Raw genomic sequence first — 27350 nt, 5'->3', positions numbered from 1 at the left:
ACTGGTGAACCTTTGAACCCTGAGAAGATGTCCAAGTAGAGCCCCTATGCACATCAACCTGACTCTGGCCGTCAAGGAATCTGGTGCCTTTCATGGAACGCTGCCTCCCTTCCCCTCCGCCCCCGCTCCTGTGCAAGTGAAAGCCATGGATTCACGCACGGCGATGACGGCACCTCCTCCGGCACCTCCGCCGCCGCCACCGCTTCCACCTCCGCCGCCGCCGCCTCCACCCGCTTCTTCCTCGCCTTTGAGCCGAGCGGACAGCGCAAGTCGGAGTCGGCTTAGGAAGCTCAACTGGGAGTGTATCCCCAAAGAGAAGGTGGAGGGGAGGAAGAGCGTGTGGAGTGGCGCGAGCCCGGGCGAGGATGAATTTCCCATAGATCTTCACTCTCTGGATGAACTGTTTAGCCAGAAGGACAGTAAGCCTCAGGACAGGACAGTCACGCTGAGACGGCGGTCTGCTCTTCTACGCTGCAGAACTCCTCAGGACAGTCCGGAGGAGGTCAGTTCTGTATACTTCTCTCGTGCCAAAAAAGCATGTGTTCTGTAACTGACCTTTACCATTACAGATCTCTCTGCTGGACTCTAAACGCAGTATGAACATTGGGATATTCCTTCGCCAGTTCAAAATGTAAGCCATTTTCCATTATTAGCGAGAATAGTCAATTTAAATATTTACGATTCTGTATTTTCTGGACTATAAGGCGCACTTAAAATCCTTTTTCTTCTTCTCAAAACTCGACAGTGCTCCTTGTAACCCGGTGCGCCTAATGAATGGAATAATTCTTGTTTTGCTTACCGACCTCGAAGCTATTTTATTTGGTACATGGTGTAATGATAAGTGTGACCCGTAGATGGCAGTCAAACATAAGAGATACGTGTAGACTGCACTATGATGGCAATATGACTCAAGTAAACAACACCAACATTTTATATGTTTCATTGAAAATATAGAACATTACATTACATTACACGGCGCTCAAAAATCTATCAAAATGTTTTAGTACGACTTTGATAAGCTATGAAGCTTGATGTGCTTCAACATATGAGTATTATTATGGTGTGTGTATAAGGTAAGACATATAATCTGGCATTTTGTTTCACAATATTATGCAAAAGCAACTTTTCTTACCTTCTGGTACCTGCTGATCTGTATTTGGGATCTGCATAAATCCTGAAAAATTGCACACGTCCGCCTTTGTAGTCCGTGCCGACAACGTAGTTCATAAGCTTCTTCTTTTTCTCTATCTTCTTGTTATGGGACATTCATCCTTCGCTGTTGGCATTTCTAATATAAAGTAGTGTAAAGTTCTTACTTATATCGGTCAGTAGACTCGCCATGAAAGCGCTAAAACATACCGGTGTAGTGAGTTTACATTATTCACTCAAGGAACTTTAGTTATTGGAGAGTTCCGGTCGGACGGTTTGTCACGGGACACATTTCCGGTGTTGTTGTTTCCGGATGAGGAGATGCTGCTCCGTTATTGATTGAAGTAAAGTCTGAATGTCATTAAAACAGTTAGCTCCATCTTTTGACACTTTTTTCACGCCCGTCCTTGCACGCTACACCGCTACAACAAAGATGACGGGGAAAAGACGCTGCCGAAGGTGAGCCAAGTAAATAAGACCGCCCACAAAACGGCGCATCCTGAAAGGACTGTCAGAAAGCGGCTTGAAGATGATCTGTAAAACATCATCTTTGCAACATTTTGACCAAATAACCACCATTACATGTTATGTAGACCACAAGGAAGTGTTTTACATTTAGAAAATAATAATAATAATTAGGGATGTCCGATTTTAGCGGCCGATAAATACTTTAAAATGTAATATCGGAAATTATCGGTATCTGTTTCAAAATTATCGGTATCTGTTTCAAAAAGTAAAATGTATGACTTTTTAAAACGCCTTTGTACGGAGTGGTACACGGACGTAGGAAGAAGTACAGAGTGCCAATAAATCTCAAAGGCACTGCCTTTGCATGCCAGTCCAATCACATAATATCTACGGCTTTTCACACACACAAGTGGATGCAAGCATACTTGGTCAACAGCCATACAGGTCACACTGAGGGTGGCCGTACAAACAACTTTAACACTGTTACAAATATGCGCCACACTGTGAACCCACACCAAACAAGAACGACAAACACATTTCGGGAGAACATCCGCATCGTAACAGAACATAAACACAACAGAACAAATATCCAGACCCCCTTGCAGCACGCTACAATATACACCCCCTGTTACCCCCCCCACCCCCCTCCTACCCACCAAACCCCAACCCCGCCCACCTCAACCTCCTCATGCTCTCTAGGGAGAGCATGTCCCAAATTCCAAGCTGCTGTTTTGAGGCATGTTAAAAAAAATAATGCACTTTGTGACTTCAATAATAAATATGGCAGTGCCATGTTGGCATTTTTTTTCCATAACTTGAGTTGATTTATTTTGGAAAACCTTGTTACATTGTTTAATGCATCCAGCGGGGCATCACAACAAAATTAGGCATAATATCGGAATCGGTAATTAAAGAGTTGGACAATATCGGAATATCGGACATCGGCAAAAAAGCCATTATCGGACATCTCTAATAATAACATGAAAGGGACAAGCGGTAGAAAATGGATGGATGGAATATGACTCCTTAGTGCGCCCTATAATCCGGTGCGCCTTATATATGAAAAAGATAATAAAAAAATAGACTTTTCATCGGCAGTGCGCCTTATAATCTGGTGTGCCCTATGGTCCGGAAAATACAGTATCTTGCAATATTAAGCAGGTGCCACAGTGTGGAAAATATGACTTTAAATAAGAATCATCAACGTGGGAATCGACACTAGTACTCAACGGTACCAATGTTTGGTACTTTTGTGTGTTTATAAATAATAATTGTTTATTAATAAAATCTATATTTAATTTAACAATGAGCTGATTATGATAACTGTGCTGTTCAGTTCTTATTTCTCGATTTATTACACTTCTGAGTCTCATTTGCAAGTACCGTATTTTCCGGACTATAGAGCGCACCAGTATATAAGCCGCACCCACTAAATTTGAGAAGAAAACTAAATTTTTCCATATATTAGCCACACCGGACAATAAACCGCTGTGAAATTAGTTATTTACACAAAAATATCTTGAAAATGTTTATTTGCATACCATAACTGTTTCCAAATGGCTGATCAAACACAACAGAAGTCATCGTAGCAGCGGAAACTAGCCCTCCAATTAGTTAATCAGTCTCAAGAACTCCGCGGCGATGTTTTTGTGAATTTACTGAGGAATTTGTGAAACTGAAAGAATTAAAAAAGAATACCTTTCTTTGTTTAATACTAACACAGACACTCGTGGACGTGTTGGCATATTAGCTAATGATGCTAGCTTCATTACATTACAATAGCACAGACATATATGCATGAAAACACTCCCACAGACATCACACATGGCACGGTTTAGTAAGTATGAATTGTTTTAGTCAAATTGTGAAACTTACAAACGTTGCTTGGAGTGATGAAGAATCCTTTCGAGCAGAAACGTTATGGTTTGCAGCACCTGCAGTGAGGAGGGAACTCATCCAAAAACATGGCACCATTGCACAAAAAAATAACACACAATTTCAGTTCTCTTTAATGAAAACTATTCAACACAAAATGTTTTGGCAATTAGCAAAAAAAAAAATTAAAATCCAAAATTAGTCACACAGTTTTTATAAGCCACAGGGTGCAAAGTGTAGGAAAAAAGTAGCGTATTTTAGTCTGGCATTTGCTGTATTATTTGTAGTAAATTTTGCATGCAGTTACCGTATTTTTCGGACTGTAAGTCGCTCCGGAGTATAAGTCGCACCGGCCGAAAATGCATGATAAAAAAGGAAAAAAACATATATAAGTCGCACTGGAGTATAAGTCGCATTTTTTGGGGAAATTTATTTGATAAAAGCCAACACCAAGAATAGACATTTGAAAGGCAAGTTAAAATAAATAAAGAATAGTGAACAACAGGCTGAATAAGTGTACGTTATATGAGGCATAAATAACTAACTGAGAACGTGCCTGGTATGTTAACGTAACATATTATGGTAAGAGTCATTCAAATAACTACAACATATAGAACATGCTATACGTTTACCAAACAATCTGTCACTCCTAATCGCTAAATCCCATGAAATCTTATACGTCTAGTCTCTTACGTGAATAAGCTAAATAATATTTGATATTTTACGGTAATGTGTTAATAATTTCACACATAAGTCGCTCCTGAGTATAAGTCGCACCCTCGGCCAAACTATGAAAAAAACTGCGACTTATAGTCCTAAAAATACGGTATACATCTAGGCATTAGATGGGAGTAGTGTATAGACCAGGGGTGCTCACACTTTTTCTGCAGGCGAGCTACTTTTCAATTGATCAAGTCGTGGGGATCTACCTCATTCATATATATAATTTATATTTACTTATTTATGAAATATATGTTTTTGTTAACAAGTTAAAGGTGTTTAATGATAATACAAGCATGTTTAACACATATAGTTAATATTGTTAATACATTAAAGGTGTTTAATGATAATACAAGCATGTTTAATACATATAGTTAATATTGTTAACAAGTTAAAGGTGTTTAAAGATAATGCAAGCATGTTTAACACATATAGTTAATATTGTTAACAAGTTAAAGGTGGTTAAAAATAATACAAGCATGTTTAACACAAATAGTTAATATTGTTAACAACTTAACGGTGGTTAAAGATAAAACAAGCATGTTTAACACATATAGTTAATATTGTTAACAACTTAAAGATGTTTAATGATAATACAAGCATGTTTAACACATATAGTTAATATTGTTAACAATCTAAAGGTGTTTAAAGATAATACAAGCATGTTTAACACATATAGATTCCTTTCTTTCATGAAGACAAGAATAAAAGTTGGTGTATTACCTGATTCTGATGACTTGCATTGATAGGAATCAGACAGTGGTGCTGTTAACGTCCGCATTTTCGAATGGAGGAGAAAAAAAGTCCTCCTTTCTGTCCAATACCACATGAAAGTGGTTGGTTTTTGGCATCTTATTTGTCCAGCTTCCGTACTCCTTTGTATACACTTTACAAGAAATACATTGTCGGCAAACTCCGTAGCTTGCTAGCTTGTGCACGCCAGCTTTCTGAGACTCTTATTTTGGTAGCGCAGGCAGGATGAAGCAGAGCTTTTATTGTGCAACTGTGCAGTCGGTCTTTGGAGTTTTGACGACAGGTACGGCGCCAGAGTCTGTTGAAATAAAGTGTTTCTCGCCTTCCAGTCGGTAATTTTAATGAGCTGGCAGCAGCCAGCGTCATCTCAGAAGACCCTCGGGTGCCGTGAATGTCAATCAAGTGACGAAAGTGACGTCATAGTGAAGATTTATGATCGCTCATTTTTAGGACTATTTTTTTAATGCCTGGCTGGTGATCGACTGACACACCCTCCGAGATCGACCGGTAGATCGCGATCGACGTAATGAGCACCCCTGGTATAGACTATAGTGTCTTGCCTTAGCCAGGAAGTAGTCTTTGCCATTAAGTTGAATGTGCCAGCCTGTGTTGAAATCGCCATGTAAAATCGCTAATTCTGGTACCATGTCTATGGCAAAGCCAATGTAATTTGGCATGGAGCGAGCACATTTTGAAAAAAGTGGACTCATTTGTGTGTTTTCTATCAGGCACACTTGCTTTGTTGGCATTGACAATTGTAAATGTACAGTTTGGCAGAGTCTGCTCTGAGTGCTGCTTACTAAGTGATATTGTTGCTTTAAGCATTAAATGAGTGTAACTAATAAAAATGGATACTATTCGTGCAGAATGGAGTGCCTGGAACTTTAAATATGCGGACGTAGTTTCTGCACGGCCGCTGCAATAGAGTGCACATGAGAGCAAAATACGCATTGAGGCTATAAAGTGTGTTTTATCGGAATACTCAATTAATTGAACAAAGTAATGCATAGATTCTTCAATTACTAAATTATTCGATATATGCAATACATGGATAGTTGATTCATCGTTGTTGAAACAATTGATTGAAAATGGAGTGCAGTACTCAACTGCAACCAGCAGAGGTGCTGTAGTTTCAGTATTTACTAGTTGACCTTTTAAGAAGAACATAAGACTTGCTATGCTTTTTGTCATGTTTAATTGTTACTAAAGGACTCTTAAAATTAAAAATGTTCTTTTTTATCCAAAAAATTAAAATTAGGGCCTCGATCCGATATTGGATATTGGTCCGATATCAGCAAAAAGCAAGTATTGGCTTGCATAAAAAATGTCAGATACTGCAGCGTGTTTACTTGTGCAAAGCTGGACAGTTAACATCTAAATGTCCTCCAATAAGCTCGCAAGATGTTTTTTTTTTTTTGTATTTAAGTCAAGTAATTTATCAAAAGGAAACTTGGTAGGCTATAGGCTATTAGGAGCCTGCAGCTACACAGAAGCTAAGCACACAATAGCATACAAGCTAGACATACATTACGAGTGCCCTTAATTAAACACCACATTTGTCAATATTAGATTAGATTAGATTAGATTTATTGGTCCCCTTGGGGAAATTCATTGTCACTGCCGTACATTTAAACACTAGACATTACACATCACACAAAAAAAATAACAAAAAGACATCATACATGACTAACACACATTTACAGGCTTGTCAGACAGGTCGGCCGGGCCTGCTGTTAAGGGCGGCTATAGCTGCAGGGATCAGGCTTTTCCTGAGGCGGGCCCTCCGGAATTTGATTGTTCTGTACCTGCGCCCTGATGGTAGTGGGATGATGTATTGGTGTAGTGGGTGAGTGATATCCTGGACTATTGTTTTTGCCAGTCGGGTGATGGACCTGTGGTTTATGTCTGAAATGTTGGGTGTGGGTAGGCCGATGATTTTAGCTGCTATGTTTGTAATGCGTGTGAGTTTGGTCCGGTTGGTTACAGAAAGTATGGTGAAAAAACATGTGGAACAGTACAGAAGGATGGGTTGAACAATGCTTTGGTAAAGTAATAACAGGAGATAAGGTGCAACGTATAGTCCTTTAAGTTTCCGAATGGCTGACAGTCTTTGTTGACTTCTTTTTTGAAATATGAGCAAATATCCAATAATTATTAGTTGCATTTTACTTACCCATACAAGGTAGATGCATATTAGTAACAAACGTGTCCGCATCGTTCAACTTACTGCGCCATGACCTCAATTGAATGAATTACTGTGACGACGAGGTGTTGCCAAAACAGATTTAACACTTCAAACGCATACATTTGCCATGAGGTCAGTGTTTTTCATACCTGCCATTGTTATTTAAGTCATTCCAATTGATCAAGCTATTTCCAACATTGCATACTACAAAACAACAAATGTATGTACTATTGGATTAATACCGGTTTCCGACAATAGTAAAGGCTCTATTATTGGTATCTGTCGGAAGTGAAAAAGTTGTATATCGTGACACCCTTAATAAAAATGAACTATTTTAATTTTCCCTCAAAGCTAAAGTGCCCATCCCGAAATGGTGTACTATATTTGGATCAGCACCAATTGTCATTTCAGTGTATTATATTATACACCAAGAATTTGCGGAAGGCGTTTCAACAAATGCATACCTGCCAACTACTCCGGTTTTCCCGTAATTAGTACGGTTTTCATCAACCTATTCCGGGTTACGGTTGCAGTGATAAAAAATACGGTTTTTCATTAATTAAATTTTTTTTTTTTTTTAAGTTTTATTGACGAAATCGCGTAACAACAATGACAATCGACACTGCTTCCCGTAACTTCCTATCGAGCCATTCCGAATGCAATGCGCGAGGCTATTTATAGCACCGCTGCCAAGCACGAGGCATCAGTTGCCATTGTTTCCAAACGAGCGAACGATCATGGAATCAGCCGGAGAAAAATCGCAAACGAGTCTTAAACCGAAAAGAAAACTGCAGTCATTCCGTGAAGAATATTCAAAAGCCTATCCGGGAATAATTATCCGTTCCAAAAAGGGTGAAAACTACGCGAATTGCACCTTGTGCGGACAAGATTTTTCGATCGGACACGGAGGAATTAGCGATGTAAAAGACCACGTTGGGACAAAAAAACACAAGTCTAATGCCGTTGCTAGCGATACAAGTGGAAAACTTTCAACGTTTTTTCGTCGCCCAAACAGATTCTTTGGATGTGATAAATGCCGAAGTTTTATTTACGGAGGCATTAATTGAGCAAACAAAAAGGTAATGACACCAATGTTATCTATTGGAATTGTTTAGTACTGTTATACTGTTAAAAGTGTTTATACTATTTATGCTTTCAAGTCCAAGTTGAAGAAATCTTGTTAAATGTTGACAGCATAACTACCAAAATACAGAAGTATGTCCTTAATATTTTTGCAGTGCTATTTCTGTTGAAAAGTTAAAATGATTACATTAGAGATGTGATGTGCCACTTTTCAAGTGTCTGATGGCTTCAATTAATTTTCATTAATTTTTCATATTTTGAATTCTTTTGAAAGGCTTACAAAAAAACTACATTTGAATTGTAATTCCATGCTATTGACAGGACTATTAATTTTAATGAAGTTAGCTTACCATGTTTACAGTATGATAATTGTGATAGAAATGTGAATTTTAGGCACAGAATATTTTTTACAATTGAACAAGGCAGTAGATTATACAAGCTTGGACAGAAAGTTAATAATGACACCAATTTTTTTTTTAATGGAATTGTTTAGTACTGTTTTACCATTTGTTTACTGTAAAAAGTGTTTATACTGTTTATACTTTCAATTAACAAATTGAAGTCTTGCGAAAGGTTGACAGGATAACTGGCATTAACTGTCAAAATAATTTCAAACTATTGAAGTTAGCTTACAGAATAAACATGTCAATCAACCCATATGATTTTTGCTGTAATATTTTTGTTTTGAAAAGTCACTGTGACTGATAGAAAAGTGATGGTTTTAGCAACATTTTAACCTGTCTGAATGCTAATAATCATTTTGCGTCGGGGGGCGAAGCCTGAACCCCCCACCAGGACTTTGTCCTGGACGTACCGGGGCCTGCGGCCCCTGGACCCTGGCTACTAGGTTTTTCTGATTTCAAAAGTTGGCAGGTATGCATACAGGGTAGATGAATATTAGTAACAAACGTGTCCGCATCGTTCAACTTACTGCGCCATGACCTCAATTGAATGAATTACTGTGACGACGAGGTGTTGCCAGAACAGATTTAACACTTCAAACGCATACATTTGCCATGAGGTCAGTGTTTTTCATACCTGCCATTGTTCTTTAAGTCATTTCAATTGCTCAAGCTATGTCCAACATTGCACACTACAAAACAATAAATGTATGTACTGTTGGATTAATACCGGTTTCCGACAATAGTAAAGGCTCTATTATTGGTATCTGTCGGAAGTGAAAAAGTTGTAAATCGTGACACCCTTAATAAAAATGAACTATTTTAATTTTCCCTCAAAGCTAAAGTGCCCATCCCGAAATGGTGTACTATATTTGGATCAGCACCAATTGTCATTTCAGTGTATTATATTATACACCAAGAATTTGCGGAAGGCGTTTCAACAAATGTCATGTCCTATTTATCTCCTAATGTTCAAAGTAGATATTTTAAAAAAACAAATTGAATAAGCACCAAAAGGTAAAAAGTTCACCTTGTTCTACCCTTGGGCAAATTGGCTTAGTTGTTGTTGTGTAATCCTGCTCACTTAGAAACGCAAAACAGAAATTACTCTAAATGAGTAGAACCTCCTGTCAGCAGTTTTGGTGTTTGCAGGTTTTGCTTGAGGTCTCGTCAGTTCTAAAGGGTGCAGGAAACAGACGCGGCGTTTAAAGGTGCCCTGAGGGCGGTGGGCACCAATTGAACTACCATAAATCAATCTACATGAAGTTTGGTGGAAGGTGTTTACCAGGAGGGTGTGGGAGTCATGGGTGGGGGTTCTTGAGGATATTGCAGAAGACAGGTGCTAAGGGAGGGTCCAGTCTAAGCAGATGGACTGAACGTCTCGAAGTGTCCACTTAAAGCCCTTGTTAGGAGTCAGAGTTGACACCTGCTAAGGCCCCCAGGGAGTGTCTCCTGTTTAAGTGACCCCCTACTGTGAGGGACCTCGCTGGTGACCTCTAATGTCATTACTCTTTTCTTTTTTTCTTTGTTGCTCTATTGGGTTGTATTGTAAAGCTCACTTAATATAATGACGCCTGTTTGTGCTAATGTTGACTATTGTGCTGTTGTGGCGGCAACATGTCTATTCCAAACCAGACTGTGTCAGGACTTGTAGGTGAAGCTTCTTGTAAAAAGAGCCTCTTCTTTAAGCAAACATTAGTCCCGTCTGGAGCTTATTCCACTTCTGTTCTGAATGCAAATGGAGTCCCTGTTGAAATGTGGCATGAGTTAAAACAGCGTACACGTTGTTTGTCTATAGAACGGGCGCACAGGTGAGCGCAGTGTAATAGAATAAAAATGGAAGTTCTGCATTTAGAAAGGTAACTAGAAAGGCACTCCGTTCAGCACAGGTGGAGAGATTGTGGTCTGTGTATCGGCACAAAGGATTTCAGTTTAATTCACACGTACAACAGAGAGAGAGAGCTTTTATTAAAAAAAGAGTAGCCCACACACATACTGAGTTTCAACATGTTTCCTTGTGCCTTCACTTCTGTTTGCCACTTTGTTTTGAGTTGTTGTTTCTATGTAGATGTGCACTTTGTGGTGATTTTTGAATCTGTGTTTATTTCTTATTAATATGCAATGTGCATGCTATCTGTTTGGATTGATACTGTTAGAAAGCTATTACTCAGGCATGTGATTTTTCCGTCTAAAGTCGGAATTCCGTCTTTTTTAATCTCGGGGAAAAAAAAAAATTATCTCCCGTTTTTCCGTTTTTTTTTTCCCGACCCTAAATCAAGATTCGAGACGTAGTTTATATTATGCCGTAGTTGATTGGTCGATATGTTCCTTGTGACCAATCAGGACATCTGTTATGAATGATGATGTTAATAACGTCATCATACATAATGGTTATTACCGCCATTTTCCATATGTAAACGATGTCGGTTCTCGAGAGAAAGGACGCTTTACGAGTAAAAGAAATTGATAAACATGTCAAAAATAAGTTTCGATGGGACTGGATGGAAAGGGAAATCAAATCAAATCAACTTTATTTATAAAGCACATTTAAAATTTACCACAGGTGTAGCCAAAGTGCTGTACAATGAGCGGGTTAAAAGATAAAACGAGTACCGAGCAAACACAACACAACACAAACAGAACACGATAAAAAATAAATAATTAAAATAGAATGAATAAAAACATAAAAACATAAAAACAGGATCACAGCAGGTGTATTATGGGGCGCCATTGCAGGATGGATATCACTCAGTGTTAAAAGCCATGGAATAAAAGTATGTTTTTAAGAGAGATTTAAAAACAGGAAGAGAGGAGGCTTGTCTAACACTCGGGGGTAGGTCGTTTCAGAGCTTGGGAGCAGCAACGGCGAAAGCTCTGTCACCTCTAAGCTTCAGCCTTGTGTCAGGGACACATTTAATGCTTAAAGCAACAGTATCACTGATACTGTTGGGAAGAAGGAAGTTACGACTTTGTTCGGTGATTTTATTCGGAAATTCGATCGTCCCGGAAAGGTTTTGTGCACGTGGTGTCATGATAATATTGACTATGGATCACGAGGTTTCAAAGCTTTGGAAGTACATGCGAAACGCCAAAAACATATGAAACAACTTGAAGCAAGGTATGTTCTATTAATGATGTTTTCATATCTTTAAACACTAAAATATTTTCTTCAAATGGTGCTGTCTTTGTTAATTTTAGCATATAAAATTGGTGAAAAACCAGGAGCCCCCAGCCAGGACCCCCGGAAATTTTTTCAGTCTTTTTCATTGTGGTCAAATTACATGCCTGATTACTCCAAGTGTTCATTTTAGGGCTGTGGAAAAATAAGGAGTTAACTCATGTGATTGATAATGCATGAACACTAGGGGTGTAACGGTACACAAAAATTTCGGTTCGGTACGTACCTCGGTTTAGAGGTCACGGTTCGGTTCATTTTCGGTACAGTAAGAAAACAACAAAATATAAATTTTTTGGTTATTTATTTACCAAATTTGCGAAATCTTCCACCAAAAATATTTTTCTTAGTGTAATATTTGATGTCTCCAAGTCCGAGTCCATAGTTCTCGCCCGGAAAAGGGTGGAATACCATCTCCGGGTTGGGGAGGAGACCCTGCCCCAAGTGGAGGAGTTCAAGTACCTAGGAGTCTTGTTCACGAGTGAGGGAAAAGTGGATCGTGAGATCGACAGGCGGATCGGTGCGGCGTCTTCAGTAATGCGGACGCTGTATCGATCTGTTGTGGTGAAGAAGGAGCTGAGCCGGAAGGCAAAGCTCTCAATTTACCGGTCGATCTACGTTACCATCCTCACCCATGGTCATGAGCTTTGGGTTATGACCGAAAGGACAAGATCACGGGTACAGGCGGCCGAAATGAGTTTCCTCCGCCGGGTGGCGGGGCTCTCCCTTAGAGATAGGATGAGAAGCTCTGCCATCCGGGGGGATCTCAAAGTAAAGCCACTGCTCCTCCACGTCGAGAGGAGCCAGATGAGGTGGTTCGGGCATCTGGTCAGGATGCCACCCGAACGCCTCCCTCGAGGGGTGTTTAGGGCACGTCCAACTGGTAGGAGGCCACGGGGAAGACCCAGGACACGTTGGGAAGACTATGTCTCCCGGCTGGCCTGGGAACGCCTCGGGATCCCTCGGGAAGAGCTGGACGAAGTGGCTGGGGAGAGGAAAGTCTGGGCTTCCCTGCTTAGGCTGCTGCCCCCGCGACCCGACCTCGGATAAGCGGAAGAAGATGGATGGATGGATGGAACATTTGATGTGAAGTAATGGGAACCTTGGATAGGTCAATAATTCATAATAACATTGATTTTGATTCAATATTATGTTTTGAGCAATGACTGTTTGAAAGAAAAAAAAAATACAGCTTTGTTTTATTAGTCAACATTGCAACTTTTTCTAAATTACATTTAACCTTTAAGCTTTTTTATTTCACTTTTGTTATGTTTTTGTTTATATTAATAGTATTTTTAGAATGTGCCGTGGGCCTTTAAAACATTAGCTGTGGGCCGCAAATGGCCTCCGGGGCACACTTTAAACACAAAACTAAATCTGATAAATCTATGGATAAAAAGCAGAGCCTGGCGACGCATGCACGTTTATCATAACTCTCTCTCTCTCTCTGTCTCTGCCCCTCCCTCACCAATGCTGCTGCACGCACAATTTGTTTTGTTTTTAACCCCTTCTTAACCCTGAACGTACATTGAAAATACAAGCAACCCTAACCCCGGACATTTGAGGCATTTAAGAAACTCCGCCCTGACAGCTCCGCAAAAAAGGACATGTCCGGTGAAAAGAGGACGTATGGTCAGTCTATTGTAGCCGGTTAGCTGCTAGCATGCCGTGTGTTGTGCCTCGGTGTGCATTGTTTACACAACGGGCGTTACGCTACTTAATATGTCTGTGTGGAAACTCGTTCGGCACACCTCCGAACCGAACCGACACCCCCGTACCGAAACGGTTCAATACAAATACACGTACCGTTACACCCCTAATGAACACAGATTAATCGCATTTTATTTTGAGGGTATATGCTCCTTTAATTAACCGTGAAGGGTTACCTGAAAGGCGGCACGGGTTGTTATAAGGTCGGTGATCAGGTCAATGCATACAGTGCATCTGGAAGTTATTCACATAGCTTCACTTTTCCCACATTTTGTTAAGTCACAGCCTTATTCCAGAATGGAATGAATTCATTTTTGTTCTCAAAATTCTACAGAAAAAGAACCCATAATGACAATGTGAAGAAATGTTTTGTTTAATTTTGCAATTTAATTACTTAATTACTCAATTACACCCTCAAGTCTTTTTGAATACAATGCCACAAGCTTGGCACACCTATTGTATCGTTCAACCATCTTGGCACACCCACTGTATCTTTCGACCATTCCTCTTTGCTGCACCTCTCAAGCTCCATCAGGTTGGATGGGAAGCGTTGGTTTTCATCCAGGACGTCTCTGTACATTGCTGCATTCATCTTGATCTAGTCAAGGTGACCAAGAACTCGATGGTCACTCTGTCAGAGCTACAGGATTCCTCTGTCGAGAGAAAAGAACCTTCCAGAAGGACAACCATCTCTGCAGGAAACCACCAATCAGGCCTTTATGGTATAGTGGCCAGACGGAAGCCTTTTCTTAGTTAAAAGTTTGTCAAAATACACCTGGAAGACTCTCAGACCATGAAAGACTAAATTCTCTGGTCTGATGAGACGGAGACTAAATTTTTTGGCGTGAATGTCAGGCATCATGTTTTGAGGAAACCAGGCACCGCTCATGACCAGGCCAAACCCATCCCTACAGTGAAGCATGGTGGTGGCAGCATCATGCTGTGGGGATGTTTTTCAGCGGTTGGAACTGGGAGACTTGTCAGGATAGAGGGAAAGATGAATGAAGCAATGTACAAAGACATCCTGGATGAAAACCAAGGCATATTATCCAATCTGATGGAGCTTGAGAGGTGCTGCAAAGAGGAATGGGCGAAACTGCCCAAAGACAGGTGTGCCAAACTTGCGGCATCGTATTCAAAAAGACTTAAAACTGCAATTGCTGCCAAAGGTGCATCAACAAAGAATTGAGGAAATTATGTGAATATTTACCGTATTTTTCGGAGTATAAGTCGCTGTGGAGTATAAGTCGCACTTGCCGAAAATGCACAGTAAAGAAGGAAAAAAACATATATAAGTCGCACTGGAGTATAAGTGGCATTTTTGGGGGAAATGTATTTGATAAAACCCAACACCAAGAATAGACATTTGAAAGGCAATTTAAAATAAATAAAGAATAGTGAACAACAGGCTGAATAAGTGTACTTTATATGAGGCATAAATAACCAACTGGTATGTTAACGTAACATATTATGGTAAGAGTCATTCAAATAACTAACATATAGAACATGCTATACGTTTACCAAACAATCTGTCACTCATCCATCCATCCATCTTCTTCCGCTCATCCGAGGTCGGGTTGTGGGGGCAGCAGCCTAAGCAGGGAAGCCCAGACTGGTCATCTTTTCTTCATCCATCCATCCCTTCGAGTTAGCTTTTATGATGACACCGGCTGGAAAGGTCTCTTTTGGCAAGGTCTTCCTTTTGAATATCACCATGGGTGGAAGTTTCTGGCCATTAGCATGGCAAGCTAGAACCACAGTGAAGGATGACTTCTCATTCCCTGTGGTGCGAATATTCACCGTACGTGCTCCCGTTGTATCCACAGTGCGGTTCACAGGAATATCAAAAGTCAGTGGAACCTCGTCCATGTTGATAATGTTCTCTGGCCGGATCTTTTTTTCAGCTATCTTGTTTTTACAATATGCACGGAAAGTAGCCAGCTTTTCTTGAAAGTCTTTAGGCAGTTGCTGTGAAATAGTAGACCGTGTGCGGATGGAGAGATTGCGTCTTTTCATGAACCGGAAACCTGTCGCTTAGTAGGAGCCATTTTGTGGTCTTTACAGATGTAAACACACAAAGGAAATGAAACGTAATATCCGCGCGCTTCTTCTTCTTCTACGGGGGCGGGTGGTTGCTTACAGTAGAAGAAGAAGCGCTTCCTCTTCTATGGGGGTGGGTGCTTACCTTGGCGGTTGCTTGCCGTAGAAGAAGAAGCGCTTCCGCTTCTACGGGAAAAAAAGATGGCGGCTGTTTCCATTAGTTGCGAGACCTAAACTTTATGACAATGAATCTTAATATTAATCCATATATAAAGCGCACCGGGTTATAAGCCGCACTGTCAGCTTTTGAGTAAATTTGTGGTTTTTAGGTGTGGCTAATAGTGCGGAAAATACGGTAAATATGTTATTATTGTAGTTTGCAGTGGTAACATGACATACTGACATGTTGTAAATGTTTTCCCGTCCATAGCTAAATAATAAAATATAATGAAATCAGAGACACTCGATATATTAATTGGTGCCATTGTTTTTTTCATAATAACACACCTCTACAAGCAAGGCAAGTTTATTCATCAAGCACAATCTATACACGAAATGCAAATCAAAGGGTTTTACAGATAACTACAAGAAGTGCCGTGATGAGTTGCCCGGGTCCTGTTTTGTTTAGTTTGATATTTCATTAGTTGTTGGTTAATTCTGTTTCAGCACCCTTGTGTTCTTAGTTGCCATGGGTGCTGATTTTTGTCACCAGCCTTTGATTAGTGGTCGGGACGCTCACCTGCTCCCGGTCACTAATCAGAGAGCTGTTTATTCCTGACGTCTTGTTCGCAACATCTGACATTTACGTTGGGTATTTATTTTCTTGAGAGTTTAGAATGACTAGTTTCTTGCTCCGTTGTCGGCTACTAGTCTATTAAGCTTTGCTGTAGCTTCTAGGGCCATCCTCACGTTTTCCTTTTTTTGTATCTTTTGCCTTATTTGAATAAATCATCCTTCTTACCTGCACACTGCTTCTGGATGTCCTTCTGCATATTGGGGAAGTGACCACCGCAAAATCATGCGACCCCGACGTGACAAGAAGGCAAAGAAAATCATGAATGAAAATACAATCATCGTAAAAATAATCGTGAATTCATTCAAATCAAAGTTGTCTATGAATGTTCTCATTCATCCAGGTCATTGTCATCTCAGGGCATTCAATCGACCGCAACTTGACTGTTTGGTTTGTCTTAGAAGACGTTTCGCCTCTCATCCGAATAGACTTCATCAGTTAGTGCTCATAGACTTAGATTGGTTAGATTTAGTCTTAGACTTAGATTGGTTAGATCTAGTCTTAGACTTAGATTGATCAGTTCGAGTCTTAGACTTAGATTGGTCAGATCTAGTCTTAGATTTAGATTGGTCAGACCTAGTCTTAGACTTAGATTGGTCAGATCTAGTCTTAGACTTAGATTGGTCAGATTTAGTTTTAGATTTAGATTGGTCAGATCTAGTCTCAGACTTAGATCGGTCCGATCGAGTCTCAGACTTAGATCGGTCCGATCGAGTCTCAGACTTAGATTGGTCTGATCTAGTCTTAGACTTAGATTGGTCTGATCTAGTCTCAGATTTAGATTAGTCAGATTTAGTCTCAGACTTAGATTAGTCAGATTTAGTCTTGGACTTAGATTGGTCAGATCTAGTCTTAGACTTAGATTGGTCAGATCTAGTCTTAGACTTAGATTGGTCAGATCTAGTCTTAGACTTAGATTGGTCAGATCTAGTCTTAGACTTAGATTGGTGAGAGCTAGTCTCAGACTTAGATTGGTCAGATCTAGTCTTAGACTTAGATTGGTCAGATCTAGCCTTAGACTTAAATTGGTCAGATCTAGTATCAGACTTAGATTGGTCAGATTTAGTCTTAGACTTAGATTGGTCAGATTTAGTCTTAGATTGATCAGATCTAGTCTTAGATTGGTCAGATCTAGTCTTAGATTGGTCAGATCTAGTCTCAGACTTAGATCGGCCCGATCTAGTCTCAGACTTAGATTGGTTTGATCTAGTCTTAGCCTTAGTTTGGTCAGATCGAGTCTTAGACTTAGATTGGTCAGATCTAGTCTTAGACCTAGATTGATCAGATCTAGTCTTAGATTGGTCAGATCTAGTCTCAGACTTAGATCGGTCCGATCTAGTCTCAGACTTAGATTGGTCTGATCTAGTCTTCGACTTAAATTGGTCTGATCTAGTCTTCGACTTAAATTGGTCTGATCTAGTCTTAGCCTTAGATTGGTCAGATCTAGTCTTAGACTTAGTTTGGTCAGATCGAGTCTTAGACTTAGATTGGTCAGATCTAGTCTTAGACCTAGATTGATCAGATCTAGTCTTAGATTGGTCAGATCTAGTCTCAGACTTAGATCGGTCCGATCGAGTCTCAGACTTAGATTGGTCTGATCTAGTCTTAGACTTAGATTGGTCTGATCTAGTCTTAGACTTAGATTGGTCTGATCTAGTCTTAGACTTAGATTGGTCAGATGTAGTCTTAGCATTAGATTGATCAAATCTAGTCTTAGACTTAGATTGGTCAGATCTAGTCTTAGACTTAGATTGGTCAGATCTAGTCTCAGACTTAGATTGGTCAGATTTAGTGTTAGACTTAGATTGGTCAAATTTAGTCTTAGACTTAGATTGGTCAGATTTAGTCTTAGATTTAGATTGGTCAGATCTAGTCTTAGATTGGTCAGATCTAGTCTCAGACTTAGATTGGTCAAATCTAGTCTTAGACTTAGATTGGTCAAATCTAGTCTTAGACTTACATTGGTCAAATCTAGTTTTAGACTTAGATTGGTCAGATTTAGTCCTAGACTTAGATTGGTCAGATCTAGTCTTAGACTTAGATTGGTCAGATCTAGTCTTAGACTTAGATTGATCAGATCTAGTCTTAGATTGGTCAGATATAGTCTTAGACTTAGATTGGTCAGATATAGTCTCAGACTTAGATTGGTCAGATCTAGTCTTAGAATTAGATTGGTCAGATCTAATCTTAGACTTAGATTGGTCAAATCTAGTCTAGCGGCTGGTGCTAAAACCCCAAATATTTATACTCCAAAAATATTGTGCCTGGGCAAGGATGGGTTAAGGGACGTACAGTACGGCCTACATCCAGTAGCATGCTGGTGATAGCGTGTGTGTGTGTGTGTGTGTGTGTGTGTGTGTGTGTGTGTGTGTGTGTGTAGTCTGTGGTAAGATGAGGCTAATGGAAAGCTGCTGGAGTAAAAAACAAAATGTGTCACTGGGACAAAGTAAGCCAGAGGTCAACAAGATCAGTTTCTTGATATCCCAAAGCTCTTCAGACATGTTCCGCATTATAAAACACACAACTTTCCATGTTGGCGTCAACCAATCCTCTTCTCCACGCCGACTGATAAAAATAGGGTAAACCTCATTATCTCGTTATTGTGTGAAAACAAAGAGCTGATATTGCTCAGAGGAAAGGGGGGTTGGAAATGACACTATTGCTGGCCTGGCAGCCTCATTGCGTGCATGATGTCATACTTTTTTTTTTTCCACAGGCCAGCGAAGGAGATAGTTGAGGATATCAGGCATGGAACTGGGGATCGTTACGGAGCAGAGAAGCTCACGGAGCTCTGCAAACTACTGCCGGACAATGAGGAGGTAAATTGCACCCTTAGTCCCCTGCCCGGCTGCTCATCTGGCTCTGTTTAGAATGATCAAAAAGTGTGGCGTTACACCACGGAGTAAGATGTGGTCTGTTCCTTCCGCGGAAGAAACACGGTGAAAGATATTGGAATAGACTCCTAAACTGCAAGCTGGTTTTCCAGATTGTTTCCCCAACATCTGGTCTCTTTCAGGAATCCCGCCTGAGGAGGTTCAGCGGGGAGCGGAGATGGCTTGGAGAGCCTGATCTATTCCTGCTCCTGCTGGTGGAAGTCCCCAGGTACGCTCCACCTTAGCCCTGCTATGGATAAAATTACCCAGCAAACCCTTCCGCCCCCCCGAAAGCCCTGTGTGCCTTTCATTTTTTTCCCCGCTCTGTGACTCACGTGCCTTCTCTTGAAATGACGTGTGTTTATTTAGGTGATGATCAGGAGTGTGTTTTTTTTGTCTTCATCATCACTCATCCACACTTATTCACTCATCCGTCCCCCTCTTTTCCCCCCTTCCATTAGTTTTCGCCTACGTTTGGATGCCATGATTCTCCAGCAAGAGTTTGACCCTGCTCTGACCTCTCTGTGTGTGGCAGCCAGATGTCTGAGGGAGGCGGCCAGAGGTAAAGGAACAGCAGGGAGTTATGTACTCTGCCCCTATAAAGATCTTTGTCTTTGCCCTTTTTCAATGCGCACATATAGAATTAGGTGGTAAGTGGGGAATGCAGAATACGGATTTTCTTCCTTTTTTGGGAGAATTTTAAAGGTGTATTTCGTCTTTTCTGCCCGTTAAATTTTACAATGTTGGATACTCGTGTCAAACAATATCAAACTGTCAAATTATAAGGTTCATGCATTTTAGCATGAGCTTGCACGTAGTTTTGGATGCCTCTGTTCGCTGGCTTTTGTAGTCACAGAGCTGGACGTACTTATTTATACATTAACCTTGTAAAATTACAACGTTACCTTTAACCATCCTAAAAACAATCTGTTACGGTATACCGTATTTTCCGCACCATAAGGCGCCCTGGGTTAAAAGCCGCGCCTTCAATGAACGGCATATTTCAAAACTTTGTCCACCTATAAGCCGCCCGGTGTTGTAAGCCGCATCTAACTGCGCCAAAGGAATGTCAAAAAAACAGTCAGATAGGTCAGTCAAACTTTAATAATATATTAAAAACCAGCGTTCTAACAACTCTGTTCACTCCCAAAATGTACGCAAATGTGCAATCACAAACATACGTATATCAACATGGACAGAGCTGCGTGAAAAAAGCCACCCGGCCTCTTCGCGTAAACTTAAACTTACCTTAACCACTCGCTCATCTTTTCTTCATCCATCCCTTCGAGTTAGCTTTTATGATGACGCCGGCTGGAAAGGTCTCTTTTGGCAAGGTCTTCCTTTTGAATATCACCATGGGTGGAAGTTTCTGGCCATTAGCATGGCAAGCTAGAACCACAGTGAAGGATGACTTCTCATTCCCTGTGGTGCGAATATTCACCGTACGTGCTCCCGTTATATCCACAGTGCGGTTCACAGGAATATCAGTTGCTGTGAAATAGTAATCCGTGTGCGGATGGAGAGATTGCGTCTTTTCATGAACCGGATCCCTGACGCTTAGTAGGAGCCATTTTGTGGTCTTTACAGATGTAAACACACAAAGGAAATGAAACGTACGGTATATCCGCGCGTTTTTTCTTCTTCTACGCGGGCGGGTGGTTGCTTACAGTAGAAGAAGAAGCGCTTCCTGTTCTATGGGGGCGGGTGCTTACCTTGGCGGTTGCTTGCGTAGAAGAAGAAGCGCTTCCTGTTCTACTGGGAAAAAAGATGGCGGCTGTTTACCGAAGTTGCGAGATCGAAACTTTATGAAAATGAATCTTAATATTAATCCATATATAAAGCGCACCGGGTTAAAAGCCGCACTGTCAGCTTTTGAGTAAATTTGTGGTTTTTAGGTGCGGCTAATAGTGCGGAAAATACGGTATATTTTTTTATTTTTTTACCACATTTACATAGTCATTGGGTCCTATTGTTCAGTCTCACAAGGCTATTGGATCGTACATTTGTTTATAAGTCACGCCTTCTGGCCATGAACTCACACAACCTCTCAAGGTTTCCTTCGAACAAAATCTATTTGTTTCATTGGACTGGACTCATCAGATTCAAGTAATTAAAATGTATTTTATATTTATTTTGGTTGTTATTACAATGTCTAGAGCAGGGGTCGGCAACCCGCGGCTCTTTGATCACTCTGATGCGGCTCAGCAGCTTAGTTGCTGAACCCCCCAATTTTCCCGTGAGACTTCCGGATTTCAGTGCCTCTCGCAGAAAACTCCCGGGATTAATATTCACCGATTTTCACCCTTACTAATATAATGAGGGCTTGCCGTGATGATACAACATTTGGCGCCCTCTACAATCTGCATTGACAGCGTGCCAGCCCAACACTTGTTATACAATATATATCATCTGCTTGCACATGTAAGTGACAGCAAGGCATACTTGGTCAACAGCTACACAGGTTACACTTGACGGTGATCATATGAAACAACTTTAACACTCTTACTAATAATGCGCCACACTTTGAACCAAAACCAAACAAGAATGACAAACACATTTCGGGAGAACATCTGCACCTTAACACAATATAAACACAACAGAATACCCAGAATCCCATGCAGCCCTGACTCTTCCGGGCTACATTATACACCCCTGCTACCACCAAACTCCGCCCCCCTCTGTGCGTCGGTTGGGTGGGCGGGGTTTGGTAGCAGGGGTGTATAATGTATCCCGGAAGAGTTAGGGCTGCATGGGATTCTGGGTATTTGTCCTGTTGTGTTTATTTTGTGTTACGGTGCAGATGTTCTCCCGAAATGTGTTTGTCATTCTTGTTGGGTGTGGGTTCACAGTGTGGCGCATTATTAGTAAGAGTGTTAAAGTTTTTTTGTTTTTTTTTATACCGCCACCGTCAGTGTAACCTGTGTGGTTGTTGAGCAAGTATGCCTTGCTGTGACCTATGTGAGCAAGCGGTGGCTAATCAGGCACGCTGGTTGTAGTGGGCGCCATATGCTGTAACATCACGGCACGCGTGACGCTGACAAGCGTTATTCATTAAAAACCCGCGTGCCGCACCAGCTCAAAAAATCCTTATAAAGGTGTGGGCAGCGTGTCTGAAACCCCTGGTTTATACATAGCACAAAGCAAAAAAAAAATGTATATGCAGAATTATGTCATTTAAAGTTTAAAAAATGTTTGCGGCTCCCATTGTTTTCTATAATTTGTGAAACTGGTCAAAATGGCTCTTTGACTGGTAAAGGTTGCCGACCCCTGGTCTAGAGCATGTGCTTATGTAGTTGGACAGATGCATCACATTTCATTTAGAGCTTGTTATATAATTGTTGCAATTATACAACACTGGGTGAATGTGGTAGTCAAAATAGCTGGCTTGTTGCAGTGGGCTCAAACAGGTTGTATTCCCTCCACTACATCACTGCCTGAAGTATTTTCTCTATACATGGATAATATACATTCTACAGACGTTTTACAGACGACAGGGACTGTTTTTAGGACTTTCACCACCAATGAAAGTCTTCATGACCAATGTCATGAAAAGAAAAAAAGAGGGGGAAAAGGCGTTTTTTAAGAGTTTTATCTGTTTCATATTTTTTATATATTTGTAATAAATGACTTCATAAAAATATAACTAAAGTGTGATTATTATTAATGGTATATACCGTTATGGGGCTAAGTAAGCAATCAACCTTGCAAATAAGACAACGTGAGAACAAATACAGAAATTCTGCTCCCATCAAAGCCCAATGTTGCAATATTACAACATTTCTCTAAAAACATACATAAACATTTTTTTTACTCTTCAATTTCTGCATCAAATGCTTCCTACAACAACATCTGAAAGGTCAAATATATATATCTTTTTTATGTTTTTCTATATTTGGGTCTTACAGGGTTAAAGGGGAACTGCACTTTTTTTATTTTTTTATTTTGCCTGTCGTTCATAATCCTTTTTTTTGGTGCATTCGAATTTGTAATAATCGGTTCGTTCTAAGTGGGTGGCAATGAAGCTAATGGGAGCATTTCAATTAAGTTAAGTTAAAGTTAAAGTAGCAATGATTGTCACACACACACTAGGTGTGGTGAAATTTGTCCTCTGCATTTGACCCATCCCCTTGATCACCCCCTGGGAGGTGAGGGGAGCAGTGGGCAGCAGCGGTGCCGTGCCCGGGAATCATTTTTGGTGATTTAACCCCCAATTCCAACCCTTGATGCTGAGTGCCAAGCAGGGATGTAATGGGTCCCATTTTTAGAGTCTTTGGTATGACTCGGCCAGGGTATGAACTCACGACCTACCGATCTCAGGGCGGACACTCTGAGTAGGTTCTTACCACTTCCAATTCTACCACTAAATCACTTTAAAATGCATCCAAAAACCATCAACAATACTTAATTACTTAATAACCAAACTGTAGCGACATAGACATTGTAAGAGCGAACACTAAAAAACTCTTTATATTGTAGTAACACATTGGCGTGTTACGGTATATGTGGTCACCACCATATGTGTTATGGTGGTGGTCGGAGGGGCCGTAGGCGCAAACTGGCAGCCATGAGTTTATTAACATGGACCCCGACTTAAACAAGTTGAAAAACTTATTCTGGTGTTACCATTTAGTGGTCAATTGTACGGAATATGTACTGTACTGTGCAATCTACTAATAAAAGTTTCAATCAATCAAAAAAACTCGCTTCTGTCAGTCTACCTCAGGGCAGCTGGGGCTACAAATGTAGCTTACCACCACCAGGTGTGAATGAATGATGGGTTCCCACTTCACTGTGAAAGCTATGAGAATCTAACAATAGAAAAGCGCAATATAAAATCTAATCCATTATTATTATTATTATTATTATTATTATTATTATTAGCCGTAAAAGCTAACTACGGCAAGAGATAAGCTAGCTTTTACGTCAGCACGAAACACGTTTGAGTTTGTAATGCTCAGCAAAATGTGATAAGACACCAATCTGGACTGACTGAAAAACATGAACAATCATATTACAGTGTCTGTAAAGTTTTAGCCCACATTTCCTGTTTTGTTTGTACACCGCTGGCTTGACCGTGTATACAGTTGTACTAAGAAGCATGACGTGCTGCGTGTATCACGATCAACTTACTCAATAGACAGTTGTCTGTTTGATCCAGCTGCCCGGGGACATTTTTTCCGGTTTATTTTGGGTAAGCACTATATTTCTGTCGGCATATATTGGCTCCAAGTTCCACATTTGTAGCAGCATGCTGGTCCTGACTGTCTCGGCTTCCGTCTGCTCCAATGTTTTACCTTCGCTTTACGCTCGCTACTGTAAGCAGCAGTTCCTCCGTATATTCAGGTTCAAAAAGATAAGGTTGTGAATCCTCATTTGTCAAAAACTAGTCATATTCGTCGTCTATTACCAAGTCTGTCATAATTAGAGCACACACGCATTTTTTTCCGGAAGCAGGAACACACATTTGTTGCCGGAAGTGTGTTTCTATGGGAACAGAAATAAATGCGCTGACAAAATAAGTTCCTAAATATTGAACACATTACATATTGTTATGAACGTGTCTGTTACTACATTATGTATAGACTTGCAGTGTGTATACAAAAAAGTTGTTTTAGACGGCTTTGAAGGCTACAACGGTGACTCTCATTAGCCACATCTTGTAAGTGTTTTTTTATCATCGTTATAATCCTAAAAAAAAAAAGCTGTGTTCTTGTCTCTCATAATGATTGTTAGCCATCCATTTTCTACCGCTTATTCCCTTTGGGGTCGCGGGGGGGCGCTGGAGCCTATCTCAGCTACAGTCGGGCGGAAGGCGGGGTACACCCTGGACAAGTCGCCACCTCATCGCAGGGCCAACACAGATAGACAGACAACATTCACACTCACATCCACACACTAGGGCCAATTTAGTGTTGCCAATCAACTTATCCCCAGGTGCATGTCTTTGGAGCGATAGGCAAAATTCCAACAATATGCAGTTACCCTTTAAAGGGGTACTAATATGCAAAATAAACTTTTCTTACACGTTTGTATACGTTTGTGTACGGATCCTCATACCTTCCAAAATTTTAATTCAAACCACAAAGTAATAAAACCTTGTTGTCTCTTTTTAAACAAGCTTTTAGGAATTTGAGACTTTAGTGATGTATTTTACCTTAATTATGTCAGCAGATATCTCCGTATATATTAGGTTCACCGGAACGTTGCCCGAGTCCGCCATTTTTATTCAGTTGTAGTCCAAAGTTATTGTTAATAATTTCTCTATTTTTGTCTATCGTCTTGTTGTGGGGCAGACTGGCTCGTGCATGCACATGCATGCTGAAATCCTCCGTTGTTGCCATCTTTCATAAAAAGTAGCGTATAGTTCTAACTTATATCTGTCGGTAGACTAAATATGTACAAACCCCGTTTCCATATGAGTTGGGAAATTGTGGTAGATGTAAATATAAACGGAATACAATGATTTTCAACCCATATTCAATTGAATGCACTACAAAGACAACATATTTGATGTTCAAACTCATAAACTTTTTTTTTTTTTTGCAAATATTAATTAACTTAGAATTTCATGGCTGCAACGTTTGGGAACTGAGGAGACACATTTTTTAAGCTTCTCAGGTGGAATTCTTTCCCATTCTTGCTTGATGTACAGCTTAAGTTGTTCAACAGTCCGGGGGTCTCTGTTGTGGTATTTTAGGCTTCATAATGCGCCACACATTTTCAATGGGAGACAGGTCTGGACTACAGGCAGGCCAGTCTAGTACCCGCACTCTTTTACTATGAAGCCACGTTGATGTAACACGTGGCTTAGCATTGTCTTGCTGAAATAAGCAGGGGCGTCCATGGTAATGTTGCTTGGATGGCAACATATGTTGCTCCAAAACCTGTATGTACCTTTCAGCATTAATGGCGCCTTCACAGATGTGTAAGTTACCCATGTCTTGGGCACTAATACACCCCCATACCATCACAGATGCTGGCTTTTCAACTTTGTGCCTATAACAATCCGGATGGTTCTTTTCCTCTTTGGTCCGGAGGACACGACGTCCACAGTTTCCAAAAACAATTTGAAATGTGGACTCGTCAGACCACAGAACACTTTCCCACTTTGTATCAGTCCATCTTAGATGAGCTCAGGCCCAGCAAAGCCGACGGCGTTTCTGGGTGTTGTTGATAAAGGGTTTTCGCCTTGCATAGGAGAGTTTTAACTTGCACTTACAGATGTAGCCACCAACTGTAGTTACTGACAGTGGGTTTCTGAAGTGTTCCTGAGCCCATGTGGTGATATCCTTTACACACTGATGTCGCTTGTTGATGCAGTACAGCCTGAGGGATCGAAGGTCACGGGCTTAGCTGCTTACGTGCAGTGTAAGTGTTTGATGAGCATTCCTAAATTTTATCAGTATTTATTGCCACCTTTCCCAACTTCTTTGTCACGTGTTGCTGGCATCAAATTCTAAAGTTAATGATTATTTGCAAAAAAAAAAAAAAAAGTTTATCAGTTTGAACATCAAATATGTTGTCTTTGTAGCATATTCAACTGAATATGGATTGAAAATTATTTGCAAATCATTGTATTCCGTTTATATTTACATCTAACACCATTTCCCAACTCATATGGAAACAGGGTTTGTAAGTGTTAAAAACTACAACATGGCTGACAGGGTGGAGACGCCTGGAAGAGGGCTTTGACATGTAAACAAAGCTACTTACAAAACACAACATTCTGAAGAAACAGTCAGAAAGCGACTTAAAGATGGTCTGACTGTAATACATAATTTTGCAAAATTAAAACATCATGACTCCTTTAAGTCAAGCTGTCAGTGCTACTTCAGGCTATGAGGAAACATAAAAAAGTAAGATTAAGTATTATTTTCATTTAATCATAGCATGTGCACAGACGTGCGACATGCAGTGCCAGAAATGCTATTAAAAGCATTTTAAAAGTCAAAAGTTTTTTCTCTGAATCAATCAACTGTGCAGGTGTACCTAATGTTGTGACCGGGTGAATCTATATGTTTACGAAGTTTATTTTCGACCGTGTCTGGAAAAAAAATTAAGGTGACGATTTCAAGATATACAGTATATTTAAACATTTTCAAAAGATAAATGATGATACTTATGA

The 27350-nt window shown here is 40.4% G+C and overlaps 1 protein-coding gene across 1 annotated transcript in view; it reads left to right on the top strand.

The window, feature by feature from the left end:
- Positions 1-27350, top strand: part of fhdc2 (FH2 domain containing 2) — a 57341-nt gene that overhangs the window by 11811 nt on the left and 18180 nt on the right. The window contains exons 2-6 of the mRNA XM_061927862.2: positions 1-502; positions 570-631; positions 19069-19171; positions 19369-19454; positions 19687-19787. Coding sequence (XP_061783846.2) covers positions 47-502; positions 570-631; positions 19069-19171; positions 19369-19454; positions 19687-19787 — 808 coding nt within the window. The 5' untranslated portion in view covers positions 1-46. The remainder of the gene's footprint in view (positions 503-569; positions 632-19068; positions 19172-19368; positions 19455-19686; positions 19788-27350) is intronic.

This window comes from Nerophis lumbriciformis, linkage group LG35, assembly GCF_033978685.3.
Source record: "Nerophis lumbriciformis linkage group LG35, RoL_Nlum_v2.1, whole genome shotgun sequence".
Classification (NCBI taxonomy): Eukaryota; Metazoa; Chordata; class Actinopteri; order Syngnathiformes; family Syngnathidae; genus Nerophis; species Nerophis lumbriciformis.
This window is presented reverse-complemented; position numbering and strand designations above follow the sequence as displayed.